Source organism: Athene cunicularia (genome assembly GCF_003259725.1).
Source record: "Athene cunicularia isolate RWA chromosome 7 unlocalized genomic scaffold, athCun1 chr7_part1, whole genome shotgun sequence".
Classification (NCBI taxonomy): Eukaryota; Metazoa; Chordata; class Aves; order Strigiformes; family Strigidae; genus Athene; species Athene cunicularia.
In genome coordinates this window covers 19,392,773-19,415,886 of record NW_020799107.1, presented here as the reverse complement: position 1 = coordinate 19,415,886, position 23,114 = coordinate 19,392,773, and the positions used below count along the sequence as shown (strand labels likewise).

Below are 23,114 nucleotides of genomic sequence, written 5' to 3'. Positions count from 1 at the left end.
CTGGCCTTTGTATTGTAGCTAGGTGGCTTGTGGGGACTTGGAAGTGGTTGCCAGCAATTTACAGATGCAAGGTTGTACTCCCTTACGCAGTTGTACTTAGCTACTGGTCAGAATACAGTATTGCAGAACTGAGCGTTTGCATAGGAGTAAATAACAATATTTAGTGCTGGGGTTTTTTTATTTGTTTGTTTTTTAAAATTACCTTTGGAAATAAAACTATTGGTTGTAAGATATTCCCATTTCATACTGATTTGGGGAAAGCTGTTTTCCCCTTTTTTTAGTGCTGAATCACTCTCATCTCTTTTTGGAAAGGTCTTTTGTGTCTCTGTGTGCATGCATTTATATCCTGTGGATGTAGATTTAGTAATGTTTCCTAAGTTGAAAGTGAATTCATAAATTATTCTGGAAAAACTGTCTAAGTGGCAGCTTTCAAGGGCATTCACCATGTTCAAAGTGGCACCCTGACTGCCGCTAGCATCAGCAGTAAAAAAACAGTGTCAGGTTGTTGGGCCTCAAGATTAACTCCCTTGGAGAGTATAAAAAGCAGCATCAAGTCTGGCCTGATCTGGTTCCCTCCTGCACCTTAAAGCCTCCTAGGGCTTCACTGACTAGCCTCTGCTAGGCTACCAGACACATCACCAGAGAGACTGTAGGAATGTATGGCTGAGTTCCACTGTAGATGAGGCATCCTTACGTTGAGGCAGTTGTATACCGTACAAAGTGAATCAATTAAATATTGACAGCAGACAGTTTCTCTCTCTAAAGGGAAGTATGCGGTATTAGTGGGTGAGACCAGTTTGTTATTATCAGTGCCATAATGTGAATGACTATAAGCAAAATTTCATTAAGTTACTCAAAAGAGCAATTACTACAACTGTATAGTAATAATAATAATAATAATAATAATAATAATAATAATGATGATGATGATGATGATTATGTTAAACTAACAGAATAGGATCTGGGTGAATTAATTTAGAACCATTTACTTCTAGTTTCAGCTTCTGCTTATATTTCAAAGAAAAGGAGGACATCCAAATTAATTTGAATAACATGCAAGCTGTAGTTAAAATGAGGAAGATTTTTTCCTCTAAGTTTTCTTTGTCTCTAAAATTTGACTTATAGCAGTATATTTCAATATGTGTTGAGGGGATGCTGCTGTGTGTTTAAGGATATGGACCGAGTGCCTCAACAGGACTTTCTCACTCTGTGAACACAGGTAGTTTTTCTGTGGGTCTAGAATTCAGAGGAATTATTAAATGATAACTTTTTCCAGTTTGGTCCCACTGTTTCGTCTTAGTTCTGTGAAGTGATTTTTTTTCTTTGCATACGTTTGTTGTCATAATGATAGCAACAATAAAAGTAAATAATGATTTATAATAATAAATTTCACTTGCATCAAGCATGTGTTTTAATAAAAAGTCTAGTTATTACTTTGTAGTCTTAATAATTCAAAAATTACTAAAGAGGATACTGTACATTTGTTAGCTTGAAAGGTCTCTCATATCAGAAAAAAACCATGCATGATTGTTTTGTTTGATATCAAAACACATTTTTGCTGTCATAATACTGGCACACTTTCAAGGCATGCTGTTTTCTGGCTGCTAGCAGGGAGTAATGGAAACAATGCAGTGATCATGCAATTTATTGAAATTAAACATTAAAAATACTTAGGCAAGCAATATTTTTAATTTAATAGGGACTAGGATTCATAAGGCTGCATAAAATAGCTGTTTCAGTACCTCAGAGGTGTTTAAATGTCTTGCTGCCTGTGAATTATTTATAATTTCTTTCTGGTAATTTTCCTTTGGATCAGGTTGTGATGCTTCTTCTGAATAGTGATAGTGCTTGTTGAGGAGTGGTCATGCAAGCAGAATTTGATAACCTCGATATGTCACTTCATCTGCCGTTTTTCTTTTGTTAATGCAAAGCTGGTTGCATAATATGTAATTTCTCCTTTAGCTGGCCACAGATGAAAACAAAATCTATAATGGCAGCGCTAGGTTTTATAAAAAATGCAAGTGAGGAGTTGAAGGATGTGGCTTGTTCTGTTTGGATGATGCAGGATTGCTTTAAGCAGTAAGCTTACTGTTTTCAGATGGCATTAGCAGCATCAGTGATATAGCTGTGTCAGCCTCCTTGACTACTGGATGTCTGTAATCGCACGGAGGAAACTATATTTAAGATCTGATATCTTGAGGGTAATGACTCCAGCACTTGCTGACGGACAGAATGGCTGCTAATGCTTTCTTCACTAGCCCAGAAGATTTTGAAAGATAAATGGGTTTGTGATGTACTTTCATAAGACAGGAAATGCAATTTTTGGGGGTCTCTGGAAATAGAAAGGTCATGCAGCTGGGAACCGGTGAGACATTACAGTCTCTAAGTCATCAGGTATGACCTCATAGTTTATACTAATATTTCTAACACAAGGGTTTGTTTTAACGTTTTCGGTCATTTACAATCTCTTTGTCTGTGTAATTGCTTCATTTTGGATTTGCTACAGGATTTATAGGGTAGATTGTTTACATAAGCAGAGCAATGTATATCTTGGAAATCTAACGTGTTGTTAATTGCTGTTTGAACAATGTAAGGTTATTCCATATATATTTTCAACCTGTTTTTATTGTGAATACGATTTCTTTTAACTAATTCATGATAAAAGGTTATACATTTGCTGTAAAGTAAAATGACAAGATTGTATTGCATTTTTATTTTGCTTTATCTTTATGTGGCGCACAAAGCTATTGCAAATGTGTGTATTTGTCATATGAAATGCAGTATAAGGCTACTGTTTACCTACAGTGGCAGGTTATTTAAAACAGCGTATCACATTGTGTAACAGTACTGAGCTATTCTGCAGACACAGATCTTGCTTCATTTTGCAGTAGTAGATTTTTTTTTTTCTTCATTTCAAATCAGTTTTAAAAATAGCTCACTGAACATAACAACTAAAGTTTGGCAAGGTAACTCTCCCCTTTTTAATTATTACACTCAGTGACACATACTAATACTAATGGATTGTAAGAGAGAAGATTAATAACTTAAATATTTAAAATGTGATTTAAAAGCAAATTCATTTTACTGAAGCATGCCTCATCCTTTTTGTTTTTAATTGTTGCCAACTTTATTGCAAGGGTGATACTTATGTATCTGCTAATGTATTGTGTTGATGGATAGTAAAGTCACAGTACATAAAAGAAAACAAATACATGAGTATTTTACATAGGAAGATAGTGGCCTAATTTCATGTAAGAGGCACAAAATAGAATTGGAGATCCTGTTACCACTTTAGTTGTTATAAATGCTAGATGATAGCCATTGCTTCCTTTGAATACATCATAGAGCAATTATATTTGGAATTGTACAAGTTTATTTTAAAAAATGATATTCAGCTCCATCTTAAGAAATTCTAGATGTATTTGCAGAACATTTCCATGGCAACGTGTTTGGCCATGTGTTTTAAAAGCTCAGCTGAAGCCTGAAAGTAGTGTGCAATTTTTCTGTTGCTTGTTCTACCTTTGTGGAACAACAGTTTCCACATACAACTGGACTGCAGATTGGCAGGGGTGAGTGATATTTCCTGACCCCAAAGCACAGGATTAAGTGATCAAGATTTTAAAATATTTTCATATTTCCACCTAGAAATTTAAACATGTATTTGATTTTGCATTTAGAAGTGTACTCTGGTTTCACTCCATTTAATAACATTTTGTTGGAAATGTATGTATGTGGAGACCACAGAAGACCACTTAAGAAAACTTAAGAATGTGCAGCAAATTGCTACAGTAAAAATGACTGTCTTTTTCATTAAAAACATATTTGTAAAAAGTTGTATTATTTTTACTGGCCATAATTTATAGTTTCCCAGTCTACTTATCCAGATTACATTCTTATTAATAATGGGGAACGACTGCCCTGCTCTTAAGCTTGATTAGGTTTGGAATGATTTAACTATACCTTTCACTTGCTACAAGATCTTTTTAATCTGTTAGAATTTATTTTCAGTATTTTAATGTATTAGTCACAATGAGTACATTCTGTTTCTTGGCATTGGAATGAAATTCCTGAAAGTATTGGTTTCATGGTATTTTGGTGCTTTGCAGAGTATTTATGGACTTTTGAATGGGACCAACCCTCCCCCCAACTTCTTAGTTTTGCTTATTAAAGTGTAATTTAAAATCTTGACTTGCCTGTATTTTGAAGTTGTTCCTGAAGTCTCCTTTGCTCATTTAAAATAATTAGATCTCCATGGAATTTTGCATAACTGGAAGCTATAGCAGTATGTCATGTGCTTATCCTAGACTCTGTTTTATCATTTATATTAATTCTGCAAACTGCATTCTGTGGATGTTTTTGAAATGTCTCGTTGATAATGATCTCCAAATAGTGCGATAGTCATCCATTGCAGCCTATTTAGGATAGAAACTGTATCTACAAAGGCAAATAAATTGGTGTAGAATGCTTGCTTGAGAAAGTCTGTGTTTAGGTCACTGAATTTTGAAACAGTGATATTACTGACTGTGTTTTTTCACTCAAAGGACACAGAGCCATTAAAAGTCTTTCTTAATTTAGAGGGACTAGGGAATAATACTCCAAAGGAATGTATCAAGGAAGTGAAGTTCTTCTGTAAGAGGAGGAACTGCAGCAAGGTAGAGATAGAGATGTGAGAGCAGGGAATTGGACTGAAGTGATATGAAAACTTAAAACTATAAACTATTTTGCTTGTTTAATGCCCCCCCCCCCGTTAAAATAGACTTGCTGATATTTGGACATATCGCACAAATTTGGAGTCATTGAGTCCAGTGCATAGTGCTGGTATCAACAAGGTTTTTTATGCTGCCTTATAACTATACCATCCATTTGCAAAAAGAAAGATCTTATAAAGAAACAAAGCTCTGTATGAATGTTTTAGGAATGGTGTTAACTAGCAAATTGGGCAAGAAACCCAATATTTGTGTCATTCACCAGTTCTAAACATGAATTCTCACACTCATGCACATATTCTGCTGTGTAGTGATTTTACTTATTACTGATTGCTGTTCTGATTCCACACTGCTGACTTTTTTCATATGTTATAGTGCCATTTTTTAAGGAAATGGCAACACTAGGACAAATAGGATATCATGGCCAAACATTCACAAATGGCAAAACAACACTAGAAGCAAAAAGTACTTTCAGAGTGGCTTGAAGGAATTAAAGTCTTTTTGTCTTACATTAGTCTCTAGTCTCCCTCCCAAGAGGTGATCCTATTCTCTGGTCAGATTCTTCTCATTTAGTACTTGAATTCATATACCAAGTCATTGGGCCTTGAAAAGTTGAGGATTGAATGTCCTGAAAATTGTAAATACTAATGTTTGGTAATCTTATGGAGAAGAAAAACTTTGAACTTTGAAAATAGTTTTGCTTAATTCATAGCAGTTTTAGTGATGAAACCTCCTGTTGTGTTGGAATGTCTTACATGGAATCTATGTCCCCTGATGCCAGTTGATGTAAGCAGAGAATAAGTCCTAAAGGGAAAGAGTAAGCTTTAATATTTTGAGCTAAGCGAATTTTAAAGTAACAGAATAAAAAGATATAATCTAGTAATAATAATAAAAAAGGTAAATTATGGGAACATGAACTCCAGAGATTTATAAATTGTTTTTAGTCAACTCACCAAAAATTATTTGTTAATTTCTAGTGGAAACTCAGAACATGCACAGAGCTCTCAAATGTTCTTAACTGATGCAGCAACCACCAACTGATACAAAATATTCAGCTTGGTGCATTGAATGAAAATGTAAAACAGGCATTAAGTGACATGAGGGAGTGCTGAGGTATTGTAAAAATTGACTCATTTTTGTAATAGCTTTCCCATTTTCCCCCAGGCTGCTAAAATAAAACAAAAATGTATATAGGAGCCTTCAGCACTTCAAGATTCATCTGTTTGTCTCCTGATAACATAATGAGTTCGCTTGTTTAAATTCGCTTTATTAAAGATTTTATGCAGGCACACAGTGTTATTAAAATACATGCAAGAAATCATACCCATATGGTTTGTATCCATATCTAATGCAATTAAAACTATTCTAACAAAAGCACTGTCGGTTTTATGTCCCAGTCCTGTGATAAGAATTTTCCAGGAAAAGCAGTGTCACTTTTGTGCCTGAATTCTGCAAGTGGGACAGCAGAGAAATACCTTGTTCGGGTGTTAGTAAGGGGAGCTGCAACTGAGCAATTCCATTCAGGTGTGGAGTCTGTCTGGAGATAGGAATTTGCATGGTGGAGACCTGATGTCAAGGGGATTATCTATGCTTAAGGGGGAAAGATAGCCATGCATACCAGCTGATGTCACTCTTTAGTTCCATTTTTAAAGGTATTTAAGTGTTTATTTTATATTTTCTTGCTAAGGTTATCTGAAATACTTTAAACCTTTAAAAAAAAAGATAAATCAGACTTCTCTTTTCCCTTTTCTTTTCCCCGTTGTTCATCTAATTTTTCTAGTTCTGTTCCAGGAATAAATTTTGGTGAATATAAATTTTAGGCTTCATGCGCGTATGTGTGTAGCACAACTTAAAATTTAAATTTAGGCAACTCCTAGAAAGTGGAGTTTGGTTGTTGTTGACTGCCATGTAACGTTTTTAGTGGAGTACAGTGAATGATCATTATAAAAATCTAGTATGTATGGAAAATGCAGAGCAATAGTTTTGTAACAATGACAGAATATAGTGATTTCTTGTGGTGTATATTCTGTTGAAGATTATTCTTGTGTGTTTATATTCCATGTAGCAAGCGTAGGCCTAGTTCTGTGATGGCTATTGAGGATGAAGTTCAGTGTCTGGTAACGGTGCCTGGATCTTTAGAATATCAGCTGTGGTTGTTGGGCTAATACGTGTCAAATAGAGAATTTAGATCATCAGGGCAAAGGATTTAGTGGAGGTGGCTGCATATTGCCAGTAAAGTTTACCTAACATATGAAATGTGAAACATGAAAATGAAAATCTTGGCATTCTCCTTTTGTTCTGGAAGGAAATTATGACCTTTCTCCAGGAGCTTGGTTGCCTTGTTGCTTTCACCAGACTTGTCTGCTCTGCTAGATCTCAGTGTACTGCCACCACTCCTGCATGTAGTCAAGAGTCAATTTCTTACTGCTGCTAGTGAATGTCTCACAGTGACTCACTGGGTTTGGTTATTGCCCAGTCTGCCTTCTGTTCTCCTTCTCCTCTTTGGTTTTCTATTTTGTAGGGTGCAGATGTGCTGAAATTTTTCAGTCATCTAACTTCTAATGCAAAGATGCATAGTTGCTGTGGATGGCAGGGAGAGATGTAATCTGTGCTGTCAGAAGTAGTTGCTAGCACTGCCTTGTGTCCTGAACATCTACAGCAGCAGCAGCAGCAACCTCAGCACAGATCTGAGACGTGCTCTGGGTCCTTTTCTTGCCTGCTTCTACAGATAAGAAATGTTGTTTCCTCTTTAGTATCCTTTGCAGTTGCTGAGACAGGGATTAAATTTACATTTTTAGCAATGTCTGTATCATCAGCTATAAACAAAATTCCCTGGTAATCGCTTAGACTTTATTTCCCTCATGGGCCTCCTTTTATGCCCATAAAAATGTCGTTATCAATTTCTAGTTTAATTTCCTTTTAATTTTCCTGTCTTTGCTTGGCCGCGCTGTACACACCTGTAGATCTCTAATTTAATATAAGAATGTACCTTTATCTTCCACTATGCACAGCATAAAATTTCTTCAGGTGAACTGAAGAATCTCTTATGCTGTTCAGTCATAGAAAACAAGATTCAGGCTCTTTGGCTCTGGATACTTTTGGTACCTGCTTCTGTACAGAGCTGGGCAGCAGGGATCCTGTCAAGTAAATTGGTTAAGCCCTGCAGCTGATGGTGTTCCTGTAATGGATACTCCTGCCTTCCCAGCATGTTCATCACCATAACATCATCTTCTTTTGGTTTACAGTTTACGTATTTGGAATAGGCATAGTGATGTATGCTGATGTAGCGGGCAATTGTGGAACAACACTGCTCTTCTTAGAAAACAGCAGGGAGTTAAATAATTTCCAAGACACGAAGCACCCCGTGCTCAGTAGCCCTCATTTTGGCAGATTATCTGTGTTAATGAAGGCAGGATTTTCTGTGTTTCATCAGGTTCCTAGTGCAGTTCTGCTCAGTTTGAAGTTATGTGTATTTATAATTTCCAAGTCTCTTGTCAGAGGACCTCTTGATCAATCTCAGCATGAGACTGCAGATGTCCTTCAGGTATCTCAGTTGCCATATCTTTCCCTGGAACATTACACAGGATCAGTATTTTTCTAGTATATCATAATTACTCCTGTGCTCTGTAATTTTATTCTTTATAATAGTTCTGCCCATTGCCAGCAACAGGCTTACTGGTTGATTGTTTACAGACTGTTTGGAGATCTTTCTAGAAGTTGACATGGTATGTGTGGTCTTCCAGTTTGAAGGTGTGTTCAAGTAATCCATTTCAAAGGTACCAGGAGTGATTTAAAGTAAGGATGTTACACACCACATTGTATCTCACCTGTAGAACTTGGGATAATAAACTGGGTTTTGTTGACTAAAGTATCTTGTGAGTAATTCTGTTGGAATGAAGAGGTATTAAATTTGAATATCTCTTCATTTCTAGGCTGGCTGGATCTCCACAGACGTGTAATGCAGCATAACAGTAACAAAAAACCTGAGGAATCTGGAGCACTGACAAAGTGTTTAAAATACAAGACAGACAAATACAAGATAATAGTGTCACATAAAGTTTCCATTTTTTCATGGACAGATTAAAAAAGTCATCACACCTTTGCTAATCTTTTATCATTCTTTAGCATGAGCATTACTTTTGTGATTCAGGGTGATGAAAAATGAACAATAATGAGAATAATCATGAATAAAATTTTCAAGGGAATAATAGTAGTATCTATTAATGAAACTATGCACAGGATTTAATGACTTGATCTTTAGGCTTTTGAAAAGGAGACATTTCTTATCTTTCACTTAGTTAATTAAATGTCACCTGCTACTTCCCCCCGCCCTTATTTTTTTTAGCAGATGAATAATAAATGGGCATAGACAGAGTGCTAGTTAAGCTAAACTGGCCATTCTGGTGATTGTGAGGTGAATGGGCTTCCTGACTGCCCTGTGCAAGTCAGATCTGCTGTTAAAAGGAGAAGTGGGGACATTTTCTGCTTCTCTCTTCTTTTTTCCCTCTATAAAAAATTTTTCAGTTTAAATGTAAGCTGTACGATGAGATGCAGTTTCCGTCTTTAGTGGTCTTATAAAAGCTTTGGGCCTTTTTTTTGTTTGAAGGAGAGGTTCAAGGGAGAGATTTCAGTTATTCTCACTTGCTATTATTCTTTCTAGTCTCTCACTGACTTTTTCTGTGCTCTGTCCCAGTTTAAAAATTGCTCATTCTATTTCTAAGCAGAGGAAAGCTGTTACGATATGCACTTTTTAAAGTGTTCTGTTGCATGCAGTCCAGGGCAATGCCATAGTTTAAAATAAAAATTACCTGGAATCTTACCTAGCTCCCATCCTGCTGGGTTCCCATTGACTACACAGGAGTTGTGCAAGATGCAAGTTAATGTAGGATTTCACATACCTTTTGGGGAGTAACATCTTTGTTTGTCATGATCCAGTTTACTGAGAATTCCACCACTTGGAAATGCATTTGTAACCCTCATGAGTTACAAACCTGCTTCCTCGAGTTTTGAATTCTGCCGTATTTACATCAGAAGATGAAATTGCAGTGGAGTGTAAATGTTTCAAACAAAAGTACTACATATAACTCTTGATCCATTTCGAAGTGTTGGTGCCCCTTTGTTTTGTAAGTGTGCATATTTGTGACTTTAATAGCATGTGAAGTGACATGGGGAATAAATAGCGTGAGTGACAGGGAAGGAGTGGATTTCAATTAACTTTTTTTTTTTTTTTTTTCATTCTTAGGAAGATCAACTCCTAGAACTGTAATATGCCAGCTAAAATCTGTGGTTCTGATATATAGCAGACCTGATTCCACTCTTATTTGGGGATCAAAAGCCCTTTGTAACTTCCTGGGATAGGTATGGTTTAAAATACATTAGCTGGCCTAATTCTGTTTATAGTTCTTTGCTTTCAGAAATCTTCAACTTGAAAACAGTCATTGGTAAAATTAAGTATGAGACATATTACCTGTGATGTTGGGCTTGGAAAAGAATAACTGGGCTTAAAGTAACAAAACAAGCTCCTTAAACCCTGGAACAATCCCTTCCCAGGACCCAGACATCTATATGTCCAAGGATGCAGAATAACACTTGACCGGTGATGTTATTTACTCTCTTGTGTGCTGTATCTTGAGAAGAAATAAGTAATCAGTATGCTATTCTGGCAAACAATCCATAAATACGATTAAAATTCCTGGGAGAATAGGGCTCAGATTAGTCCAGTTCTACATTACAAAAGATTTATTAGTGTATGTTGGCATGAACTTCTAATATAGTTACAGGGTGTACAAGTATAAAATGCCTTAACCACTACTGCTTATATGAACTTGGCATGTAATATAAGCTTTAGTGGATTAAATCTTTTCCTAGTATGTAATAGCAAATCATCCTTTATCAACTAGCATTTCAAATAACCATGTAATTTGTTAAAAAAACTAATGTATGTCAGAGAGAGTATATGTAACAGCTTCAGATAACAGAAGTTTCAGGATATCTGAAAGAGCAACAACCAGGATGGTACTGTTTCCTTTAACTTCTTCTTTTTGATTGTTTTATTAGTGCTTGTTTATCACTGTGCTTTTTGATGCTTTTCATGCTCTTACATCAACCCATGTCCAGATTACATTTCTTTTGGTATTCTCTGTCCTTTTCTTCTTCCTGTAAATGACATCTGCATTCTGTCCAGCCTCCCTTCTGTGTCATTCTTGTCACTTCCTTTTTTTCTTCAGGTGCAGAACTCACCTGCTTCATTATCTGGTCTTTCTTTTATTTTCTTGATGTTTCCGGAATGTCACTGGTCTCAGAGAACCTGGAAGTTGTCTTTTTACCTCCTGCTGTTCCCTCCAGCCCACAGAAATTTGTTCCCTTGTTTATTAACACTGTCTCCTCTGTGGTCCTTTCAATGGAGACCTCTAACAATATTCACTCTGAATTTGGGTCAAAGAAGTTAGCACTTCTGTGCTGTTGTTCTTAAATTCTGCCTGCTCCTAGCTTCTTATTGTCTTTTATTTTTTTTTTTAAATAATAGAATTTCCTTCATCCTGCCTCTAATGTTTTTATGGTGTGCATGCACACAACTCTACCTATTCCCATCTCTCTGACTTTGACTTGCAACTTTCTTCCATTCATAATTTCTCACCCTTCAGTTTCCATATGGATAACTATCTTAACTCTGTAGCTGCCCTGGTGCTGTTTCTCATTTGAATTGTATAGCATGTGCCAAATCAGCTACACACTTGAGTTGGTCTTCTCTATGCACTGTTCTCTGAGTTCCTTATCTGTGATAAGTGTTTGAACTTTTTCAACATTTTTATTCTGTCTCCACAAATAAGACTTTTTTAAAAACTTCTGTTTTGTCGATCTTGATGACTTATTTTCTGCTCTTATTTCCTTTGTTCCTCTGTTACTTTCCTCTATCAGTTTATCCCTTTAGGCTCTATTTTTTTGTTCTCATACACTTCCAAACCCTTCTGACAATTCATGGTCCTGGCTGACTCCCAGTATCCACTTTCTCAGTTCCTAATGCCATCTGCCATGCTTCAGAGATACTGCTGACTATCTCCGGTGAAAATCTTTTGATTCTGCTGACTTTCTGTATTTCTTAATCTCTGGGATTTTTGTCATATAAGTATCTTTGCTTGCAGTTTTGCCTGTCCTGTATTTTTTATTAATCATAAAGCCCTCCAATCAGTTTAACTATTCCCCCCTCTTTCCATGTGAACTTCTTAAAACTAACTAACCAACTAAGGGAAAAAATCAAGCTTCCTCCTCATTTACTGAAACAGACATTAAGATTTTGTTTTGTAGTCTTTGAACTGTTCCAATGAACATATCCCTGTCCCTATCCACCTTCTGACCTTCTGCTGTTCTTTTTTTAAAATTTCTGTTTCTCTCCTTTAATTCATTCCCATACACAAGAAATACGTCTGAGTCTCTTCATATTAAAAAATCCAACACAAAACAACTTCAGAAGTTTCCATTCACCAGATTAATGTCCTATCCCTAGATCTCCTTCATTTCCTCACCCCCTTAGTATGCTTTGTACAGTTGTTTTAATTTCTTGTATTCTAATGCCTTTCTAGAACTGTTCACTTCTGGTTTCTGTCTTTTGCACTGAAATTTATCTCAATAATGTTCCACTTGACTTCTTCCTGGAGGAATTCCAGGCTAGTCCTTTATTCTCCTCCACTCCATCTGTCATCTCTCTGCAATGCTATGTTGTAGTCTTCACCAAATTTTGTTGTTCTTAGACATTTGTCATTTTGTCCTTGTTGATTCTCTCTTTTCAGATACATTTTCTTATTGGATGGGTCTTCCTCTCCCCTTTCTCTTCTTTCTGTATGTAGGTGTGTGTTTAGATCTCTCAGGGATCCATCCTCAACCTTTGCATCCTCCTCCACACCTTACTTCAGATAATGTAGCTATGAGCATAATCTTTATGAAGGCATCACTACTTTACCTTTTAGTGGTCTTTCCCCACTCTAGTTAAACTACCTATCTCAGAAAATTTTCTTCATTTTCAGTGGTCACCTGAATAGAACCACATTCTATTATAGAACCAAATTAATGGATTTTCTTTTCTTTCCTTTCTTGATGTGCCCTTCTTGTTCTATGCAGCTCTGAGGTCTGACGGTTCCTATTTGTCCGTGTAGCTGTAAATCAGATGGAAGGCCTGCTCATCTCAACACAGTGACTGTTATGATCTCATCTGCCTATCTGACGTTAATACTTACAGCTTTACTTCATTTGATTACCGGTGTTAATATCGTCTTCACTTATCACTCTGCCCACATCACTTGCTTTTTTAAGTCTATTTACTCATCATTTCAAATACAAACTTCTTTCTTTTAAAAGCTTTACAACTTGCCTTCTCCTTTCCCTTCTGAGAGAGATATTTTACCACAAAGTTGAATTTTGTGTTTGCTTACTGGCAATATTGGTTTTGATCTCCCAGTTGTTACTCATTTTACAGTCATTATGTACTTTCTCTTACTGTGCCCAGTCTTTGTTGGAGCTCCTCCTCAAAACTCCTTCTGTAGTCTATAAAGTTAAGTATAGCCTGTTAATGACTGGGCAACTATGTTAGTTGTATGCATCTTAGTATACTTAGGTTGCCAACTATTCTTAACCCGAGGCTATTTATTGTTTGTATACCTACAAGCTATGATACGCCTTTTAGATTATATGACTATTGAAATATTTATAAAGTAATTTATTTGAATTACCATCACATCATGCATATATTTGCAGAGTGTATGTCAGTGGAGCCCACTGACTCTATTTTTCTTTCTCCACGCATCCATACACATACATATTTAATAACAATGCTAGTTAGAGAAAAGGTAGGCAAAATTTGCAAGTACAAGGAAGGATGCTTATAAAACCAAATAAAGATCAGTAATTACTATTATTTTTGTAGTACCTACATTGAGATCCTGCCAGAAAAGGAGCAGCCTGTTGTAGTAAGCCTGGTACAGACTAATAATAAATGAAAGACTCAAGTAGCTAGCAGCATAATGTTTAAATGATAAGAATTTTCTTTCTTGTGCTCACCACAAAAACCCCCATTCTTTAATAAAAGGAGATGGTAAGGCAAGGAAGGGTTTGAAGAGCATCTGCTGGATATTGCTTTTCATCATCGTAATTGTTTTCACTTTAGAGCAGTGTAGAAAAAAATGAATAATGATATGTAATTCAAAAATTTCATTACTTGTGTCAGTAAAACTTGGTATCTAGTAATTTCTTCCATTTTCTCAAAATACTGAACATTGGGGACATTAGATCAAGGAGATGGAGTTTGAAAGGTGAAATTTAATGTGATACTAGCTATCCAGTAAATGCATAAATAAACAGGTAAATACAATGCCTGTGAGCAGGGTTGAAAAAAAATTTTCCTTTTGAAAAGTTTCCCTGTCAAAACAGGAATTCAATCCTGACCACCTTTCTATTTCAAATATAGCTACCTCCACCAAAAAGACTCCCAAATTCCTAAATTAGACAATAGTTAAAGGTTAGCTAATATCCTTCAAAGCTCTGATGGAGATCATTGTATCCTCCCATGCTGTTCTCTGTGGCTGCATGTCAGTCTATCAATTTAGTGGCATTATGAGAAAATTGACAATGAAAACGCTCTTTTCTAAGAATGAAATCCTTTCATATAGATGCACTGACAGAACATATATAAACTGGTGATGCAGTGTTCACATTTACTTTCTACTCTATATTATAAATACTTGTCCATTTCCTTTCCAAAAGTGATGTTCTGTAAGTTCAATATAAAGCACACTGTTAAAGTCACATCTGTTTCTAACTTTCAGCTTGTTTTTATTGTCAAATATCTTGAATAGTCTAGAACAACAGGGTCATGGAAGCGAGGATGTTCAAAGCTTGCAGATTACAGCAGACAAGCAATTTGTACAAGTCTAATTCTTAGATCTCTGAGAGTTGGGAAGGCCATTGAAATACTGTTTATAATACCTGTTTACCTTCGATTCTTTGGCAGTACATTTCAAATTCCTGAATGTATATCTTGTGTTCTTGTGCCGTCTAGACTTCTAAACTATACAAATCCCTCATTATCTAGTCCACTGTCATGATCACTTTCCCCATACATTTTGAGTGAGTCTTTGATATGAAAATTCTCTTTACAGTGCAGTAACACTTCTTTCTTTTCTGCCTTTCCTTTTTTTTCTTCTCATTGCTTCTGCACTGTTTACTGATTTTCTTAATCCCTGTGTGAATTAATTAGACTACCTGAACTTTCAGATAGCAGATCATATCATCGATGGCTCAGAGGACATAATTATTTTTTATCTTTATGAATAGAGTGGCTCCTAAATGTTTTCTGTGGCATTGCCCTGCCCAGTCACCACGACTTACTGATGATGTGAGACAGGTAAAGAATGAGAGCAAAGATCATCAGAATGTCGTTGTCTAATTATGAGGTGGGGAGGTTTTACTTGTTTTATGCTGGGACTATACAGACAGTGCAAAAGGTCTCTTCATTTCCATTAGGGTAGCTGTTCATTTGCATGCAGCAGAACGTTTCTGAGTGATAAAAATCTGTGGTTTTCAGTCACATCAATTACAGTTGCCTTGATAACAAAATCGCTCATGACAACAAAATCATGTAGATAAAGCTAAATCATTGAACATGAGAAGTACTGGGTCATCTGTTCTGGATTTTCTGCTGAGGTTACTTCCTGAAGATAAGAGATGATTTGGCGACTCTTCAGACTACATTTGAATTAATACATTTTGGTCAAGAAAGACGTTGCCAGTTGTCTTCAAGGAGGTTATTTATAAATTGCAGTAAAAAAAAGTAAAAAAATTCCAAACACAATCTTAATTTATCTTCTGGATGATAATAGATCATATGGAAGATGACTCTGAAGGACCACAAGGAATCCAATTTAATCTTTGGGAATGGAACAGAAAATTGTATAGTATTCTAAGTTAATTTTTACTTGACAGTGGATGACAAAAGAGCCGTGCTATTTTTTAACACTCCAGTTAGATTTGGTTCAGCCAGGCTACCTTCACTGCTAGTAGAGGAACAGAATTACTGGTGTTGGCAAACTTTATTTGAAACATTAGCAATGAGTTTGGCTATGTCGGAATGATCACACTCAATCAGGCTAAGAGTCTATCTAGTTTAATATCCTGTCTCTCCAGATAGTCCTAATTGGATTGTCCTAGATCTCAAAAATTTTCAGCCCATCTTCAGTGTCAGTCACTCTACCGAAGATCTTCCTTATCCTGTGGAAGTGCCCATCTCTTTGCATTGACTATTAGAAGAGTTGATGGTGATGTCATCTTTAATTAATGCAAGTTCATTTAGGTGCCAAAAGTTTTATGGAATTAATCTGATTTTAGAATATCTCTGTCCTGGAACATCCTCCCTGCTGCCTTGATTAATCCTTGGATTATGCTTGTAGAGAGTGTTTGTCAAATACAACTGAAAATAGTGGGTATGTCTGAGAAACAGAAGAATCACTGAACATTATATGGGTGTTTCTGAGAGAGGGAGTTAATTTATTATTGACTGTGGCTTGCGATGTCAACAAAAAGGTGACATTTTGAGCTATGGTTGTCATATATTTGTATGTAAAAGTTGCAGGTGCCAGATTACATAATTTTTGTGGCTGTAAAGGAAGAGAAGAAGTCCTCTCCTGTGTTGCAGCTGCTGTTAAAAGACGTTGTGAGAAGTTGTTCGTGACCTCTTTTTGTCTCTGCACTTGCTACTTCCACATGAGTAGCTACTGCAAGAAGACTGCCTTCTATGATTCTTCTCCCTGACCCTATTTCTAGGTAAAGAAATCTGAAATATCATCTTTTCTAATGCTGAAAGCAGATCCTTTGAGATGGGAAGTGTATCCAACTTAAAACCCAATATATCTTAGTGTTGATTTAGCAGTTAACATAATTTACATTTTTCCATTTGCTGCCCAGCAGATACTATCCTATTGGATAGTGGGCTAAACTCAACCCATTTAACTTCTAACTACACCTAAATAATGCTGTCCTCCTGGATCTATTCTCACCTGGCACTAGGCCCAGAGAGAGAGCCCAGACAAGCTAAAAGTAAATCTCATTTGGGCTTTGGATAAGGTCTTCATATCCATCTTCATACTGTTGGACTTTTCTGTAGTAGCTGACATAGCCTTTGCTATGAAGTGAAAAAAGAGGATTTCAGTGAATGGGACTGCACTAGGATGACATAAGACATTGGAATAATAACACAGAGGGGAAAAATAACCATGCCTCAGCTTGAAATCTGTGCTGTTCTCACCTCCATAACTTCTAAGTATTTGACAGTGTACTAAAGAGAAATATGAAGCAAAGAAAGTAAAATTTCAGTCAGATGTGACCCAACTTCTCCATCCCTTAACTAGCAGCAAGGAGCACTGTCTTTTATTTATTCAGAGGTCTGGCTGAGACTAGCAATTGAATAAAGATTAGTTTACAAATCCAGCAGATGTGATATGATAGGAAGGAAGGGGAGAAGTTGTGAGAATCTTAATGCGGCTGAAAATGTTCAAAGGAACACAGTAACCTCAGTGCCTTGTTCAGGTTTTGTAAGGGACTTGAATCATTTCAGTATTCCTGTTAATTTTACTCTGAGGCATACGAAACATGGGAAGCACAGCCGCAATTCAATGCAGGTGCTTAAAACAGGTACCAGAATCCAGAAAGGATTTATCAGTTCATTATTTCAGTATGGTGTATCTAATGGTCCATCAGGTTTATCCAGCCCTTTCAGTGGAAATGTGTTCCCCTCTCGCCCCATTTTTTTCCTGCAGCTATTAGTACAACAGGGTCCTTCTCTGGTGGGAGAGTGTAGACAGAGAAAGTGGGGCATCTAGCTACTGCAACAAAATAAGTTACTATTTTACCTTGATCTTCTGTTTTATCTTCTTTAAATAGAAATCTTGTCTTCAGTTGGATAGGATGAAGAATAAAGTCACATATTTGCCTTGCAAATGTAAGAAACATATTGTTTATACCTAAAATGGCTTTTCTAAGAAAGAAGATTCCTTATCAAATGATAAGGAAGTATTTTAGTGATTATGTGTTCATTTATGCATCAGTTCACAGTAGCTGTATTGTGCGTAATGGTATATAAGCAGCACAGGACGCTTCAATGTAGATAAACACAGGAAGTACGTGTATTAGTGAGCATTTTACTTGTCTGTAAAACTGCTTTGTTTTATTCGTGTGTACATTTTCTGCTTGTGTTTTGTCTCATTAAATTTCTAACAATAGCATGTGCTTAGATTTAATGTCTGCAGTGATCATCTATGTTTATATGTGATAGGAATTGAATTATTATATTAGAAGTATGCTCAGTGTCAGATCAGTAGCAAATCAGTTCTTTGGAGCCAGTGCTGATTAGTGCAATTTTTAGCAGCATTGCAGAAGATGGTATTTCTTTATTGAGTCATGCTAAACAGTATCTTGGCTTTTGCTATAAAAAGAGAAAAGAGGGAAACAGAGAAGGATGCTTTTATGCATATGACATGCAGCCCTGGGGAAGATGCAAATCTGGAATGAAAACTAATTGCTTTCTACATTGTTGCATAGGCTGATCTATGTGGAGAAGAGCTGACCAAAAGGAGTGTGTGCTTTATGTTAACTAGTAGTGATTACTGAAGAAAGCTGCTGCAAAACCAGTACAATTAAAGGGACACTTTAAAAAATAATCCTTCAGACCTTACAGAACAAGACATTATTGCATTATAAAAGTGTTTTGATGGGTCTTTCTTGGTAGGTGGATAGAGAGGAAATGTATGATGTAGTGTAGCTAGTGGAATGGAAAAGCAATTTTATTTAATCAGAAAGATAAAATTCACTGTACTTTCCATCTCAAAATATTGCTAAATATGATTATATATAATATAAGCAATTAAACACAGGGATATTAAAAAGGTGGGGGTTTTTTTGTTTGTTTGTTTGTTTGTTTTTTTTCCCTGTGCTTGTCTTTGGAAGGAGAAAAGAATTGTAGTATCTAAATTGTGGGCATTAAATCAGTTCTGTATGACGGTGTCTGCTCAAGGACAGTTTAAAGGACAAGGCTGAACGTGGCAGTCACCAGTGATTTGCCTCCTACAACAGGGAGTCATCTATCTACATACAGTAGCTTTTTAGCCTTTTAGGTTAATTGTCTTTACAAGATATTTCCAACATGCTCTTGGCAGCTCCTGAGTTCAAATAACTCACTTTTTTATATCTTTAATAATGCCATCTTTATGAAAGGGCAAACTGAATTTAACAAAATGATCTTGAAAATACAAATATCATGTAATGGGTCTGTGGAATAAATACCACACAAAGTGATAAAGCTGGAATATGTTCAGACTGGGAAGGCAATCATGGTGTGTATGTGATGTCTGGATAAATGTTTAGAATTTCATTGCAGACAATTTGAACGGTGAATGCAGAACATTTATACCACTAAATTATGATAAAATACATAAACTGAAATGAATATATTACAGAGGGCCATCTTTTAAGTATATGTAATTGTTGATAATATAAAATAACTAAAATAATTCTATATTACAGCTTTGTATTGTTTATAGGAATGCAGTATTTTATGCTGACAGGCATTCCTGAGTGCCAGATGGCATTTGAGAATTATGTAGGTTGTTTAATCATCAATAAGTGGCTTATATGGACAAGTAATTAATACCATGATTATTTTCTTTATGAGTCAGCAGTTGTGTCATATGTTTAATTTTTAGTGTGGAAAAAATCAAAATGGCTTCTCCTCTGCTATATATTTTACAGAAAGTATATTGATGCTGAAAAAATGTTTTTGTTTATGTTGTGATTTATGCTGTGGGTGTATTAAGAATGTAATTAAAAAAGGGAAAGGATTTTACCTGACGGTTTAAAAAACCTGAGAAGTTTTCTGGAATACTAATTAATACTCTTTGTAGCTGATATTTGCGTTGTATTTCAAAGAAAAGCAATCATCCAGTTATTGAAAATGCTGACCAGGTGTCAGAGACAGAAAATAAAAGTAGTTCAGTATGAAAAAAATTAGGTAGAAAGAAGGATTAAGAAAATAAATAATTTTTAGTTTTCCATGTAAAATGAAAATTTTAGTGTTAGTCATCTTGACTTGTCTGTTCAAAATAACTTAGCACCAAATATCATACCAGGGGAGCACAGTACCTACCAAGGGAAGGACAGCGAAACATATTCATTGCAACTATTTAATAATTTCCTATTGTCCTAACAATTTCCTGTTTTGTAATGTATATTTATTGTTATACTATTATTTAATTTACTGTAGTGATCAGCACAGATGATTTTCAGTAAATGTGCAGTATTCAGGTAGCTTTTATGATATATGCAACAGTGTCTTTTAACATCATGTATTGTTTTTGCTTTTTTGGTAAATACATACAATAAATGAATAGATAGGTTCAAATCTGTATATTGTCACCTAGACTTTAATCTACCTTCTTGTCATCAGAACATGAGGGGTATGTCCTAATCCCATCATCCAGAAATATACTGAAGTTCTACAAGAGTATGTGTCTATGTTACCACATAGGTATCTAAAAATGTGTCATATGCCTTTGTATGGATCCGCCTTTAAAAGGAGTTACTTTCCTCTTCTTTCCAATCATCTGCGACATGATGAAAGCATAGACAATTTATAAGAGCTATAACTAAAACCATCCAAAAACATCTGTCAAAAAATGACATTTCTCAGCTTTTCTGAGTGTGTAGTTTCTCCATTATTTAAATTGATCTGAGGTGTGGAAGAGCAGTGCACAGTTCTGGGAGGTGACAGGTTTAAGAATCAGACTCTGCAACATGTTATAATTGCAGCTAGGGCTGTATCATAGCTAATGAGAGTCAATTTGGGACGCTTTCCAGGAGGTCATTTATCTACCTTCGGAGTATCCTGGGTAGTGAGTCTTATCAATACATCAGTGGAAAGGCACTTCAGACATTTGGTTTTGGTTTCTAAACCGTGGGCCTTTCTGTTACTTCTAAGCAATACACTTACCATCTCTGGCAACAGCTGCAGCCTCACTTTATACTCTGCTGAGCAGGTTGTTGATCTGAGTGTTGAAAATAACTACTCCTGGCATTCATGGTGACCTTCTTCCTTCATGACTGCATACCAAAAAGTGGAAGCCAGTTCATTGAAGGCAGTTTATTTCCCTTTAAATTTTGATCAACTTCTAATACATGTTTCAGTGTTGCAATGTGTGGTTGCACTGTAAAGGATGGGAGAGGATGACTCTACTGACTGCTTTTCTATACTCACCACTGTGTTTAAACTTATAGTACGAAGAAACAAAAATAGTAACAACTGTAGTTATTAGACTCTTTCATTAAAATAGATTTTTCCTGTGAAATATGTGCAGCAGATGCTGCTGTGTGGTGAAGGTCATTTCAGCATTCATTTAGAAAATGTAAGAGGTGAAATCATGGGCTGAGTAGAGTTGTTGTGACCTGGTCTCTAAGGAGGCTGTGGTTTCCATGTGAAGGCCTCAGCTTTTTCTTACTCTTTTATCCCAGATACATTATTTCTTTTACTGTGTGTTTGATGATATTTTATTGCTTTAGGGAAATTGTTTTGTGCCTGCATTTCAGGTAAACCATTGAGTGATAACTCTATAAACCCATAAAATATTAACAAATATAATTAAAAAGAAAGAGAAATGTTAGGCTGTTTATAAATATATGACAGGTTTATGGCACTTTGATTACAGTTTCACAGAAATGCAATTCCACTGGCATCTGTAGAATTGCTTTTGAATTAGGCCAACAGAAAGCCAGTCCAGTGTATTTACTTTTATGTAAACTTTGTCCAGTTGTCAAAGTTGCGCACTGTAAACCTATTACAAGGTATTAATACACGTTGGTTTCATGTCAAAACAACATTTATTTCTAAATGTTGATTTTTATCAGTCTGTTGTTTCCTATCATCATCTCTTCACAGGGGTAAACTGTGCACTTTCATAAATTGAATGACTAACTTATCACTTCTGTAGTGGTTTACAGCTATAAAACGCTGTGTGATTATTAATTATGGCACAGAGCAGCCTAGTGAGGAAGGTAGATAAGTAAGTATTATTATCCCTATTTTACAGACGGGGAAGCTGAGGCACAGAGATTAAGTGACTTTCCCAAGGCCACACAGCAAGTCAGTGGCAGATCCAGGATTAGCACTCGGGAACTTTCTGGATCCCTCTCCCATGCTTTAAGCAGTAGACCACAGTGTTCACTGGACTCAGCAAGCAACTCTCTGCAATAATGGACAGTTCCAAGGACTCGTACCTGGTCAGTGTGTCCACACATTTGTTTGCAGACTGCTGCAGTATGTCAGTATGGTTTGAATACCTCAGTCCTAGCATGTGCACTATGTAAAATTTCGGACTTCCATAATCTTCAAATGGGGTGAAAGGAAGAAGCTGTAGAATTCTGACTGAAACATGGCATGGCTGTGAAAAACATTTAGTTTTCATGTCTTACTCTGATCCCATTGAAACAGATGGGCAGTGGATTCATATCTTTGAGAATGTTAGTGTGGAGGCTGGTGGCTGCTTGGTCCGTTAAAAGTCATCCAGGGCATGAATTCTATCTTCTGTGACTGTCTTATGGTTAGTCTTGTCTATACTTTCATTTTCAACTAAAATTAAAAATAATAATGTCATAATTTTCCTGATATGCTAATAAAAAGCAGAGCATTACCAACTGAAATAAAGTTAGTAGTCTTTAGTCGTCATGGGAAAATGGAGCAGTTCTCCCACTATTTTTACTCATATTGCGATAGTGTTTACATCCAAATGAGTTTGAGACCTAATTGCACTAAACTACTAGTGATCCCTTCCCTCCCTTCTCTCCTCCTCCAAGGAGGCAGTACAGGAATCACAGAAGTTACTCCTAGACTAAAGGCAGTGTGACTTGTACTGGTAAATGCAAGGTGGCTTTCATACTGCTCCCTGGGAAGTGAGAGTGTACAGTGCAAGGCCTGTTCAATTGGACTTTGCTCAGAGTTTGACAAGTGGATTGGCAACAACTCCCAATTAAGCTGTTTTTCCCTGTAATATTAATGGTATAAACCCACTTCTGAGAATGAGGCAAGGCTGAGACTTGCTGTGACATTACAGGAAGACAAGGCAGGGAAGAAAAAGATTGCCAGAAGATGAAAATTGAACACATGGGAAAAGAGAAGTCACAAGTGTATGAGCATATTTTGATAAATATTAATGAATTAATTTGTATTTAGTTTACTTAGATAATCTGTAAAGGCTTTAAACTGTCCAGCAATTTAATATTATCCCCATTGTAAATTTCCCCTATAATTGGCTCCATAAGGTCTTTTCAGGATCAGTAAAATACTGATGGCTATGTCTTATGCTAGAATTGTTCTACTTGTGA

The 23,114-nt window shown here is 36.1% G+C and overlaps 1 protein-coding gene across 9 annotated transcripts in view; it reads left to right on the top strand.

The window, feature by feature from the left end:
• The first annotated feature begins 2,009 nt into the window (after positions 1-2,009).
• The window catches only part of SLC4A10 (solute carrier family 4 member 10), a 120,982-nt gene continuing 99,877 nt past the window's right edge, over positions 2,010-23,114 (top strand). For 3 of the 9 annotated variants that reach the window (XR_003398790.1, XM_026852582.1, XM_026852580.1), the window contains exon 1: positions 2,010-2,394. Coding sequence is in view for 6 of the 9 variants with exons in the window: in XM_026852582.1 (XP_026708383.1) it covers positions 2,314-2,394 (81 nt within the window). In the remaining 3 variants the exon portion in view is untranslated. Of the gene's footprint in view, positions 2,395-21,823; positions 22,014-23,114 lie in introns of all 9 variants that reach the window. The other 6 variants (XR_003398788.1, XR_003398787.1, XM_026852577.1 and 3 more) reach the window with 4 other exon arrangements.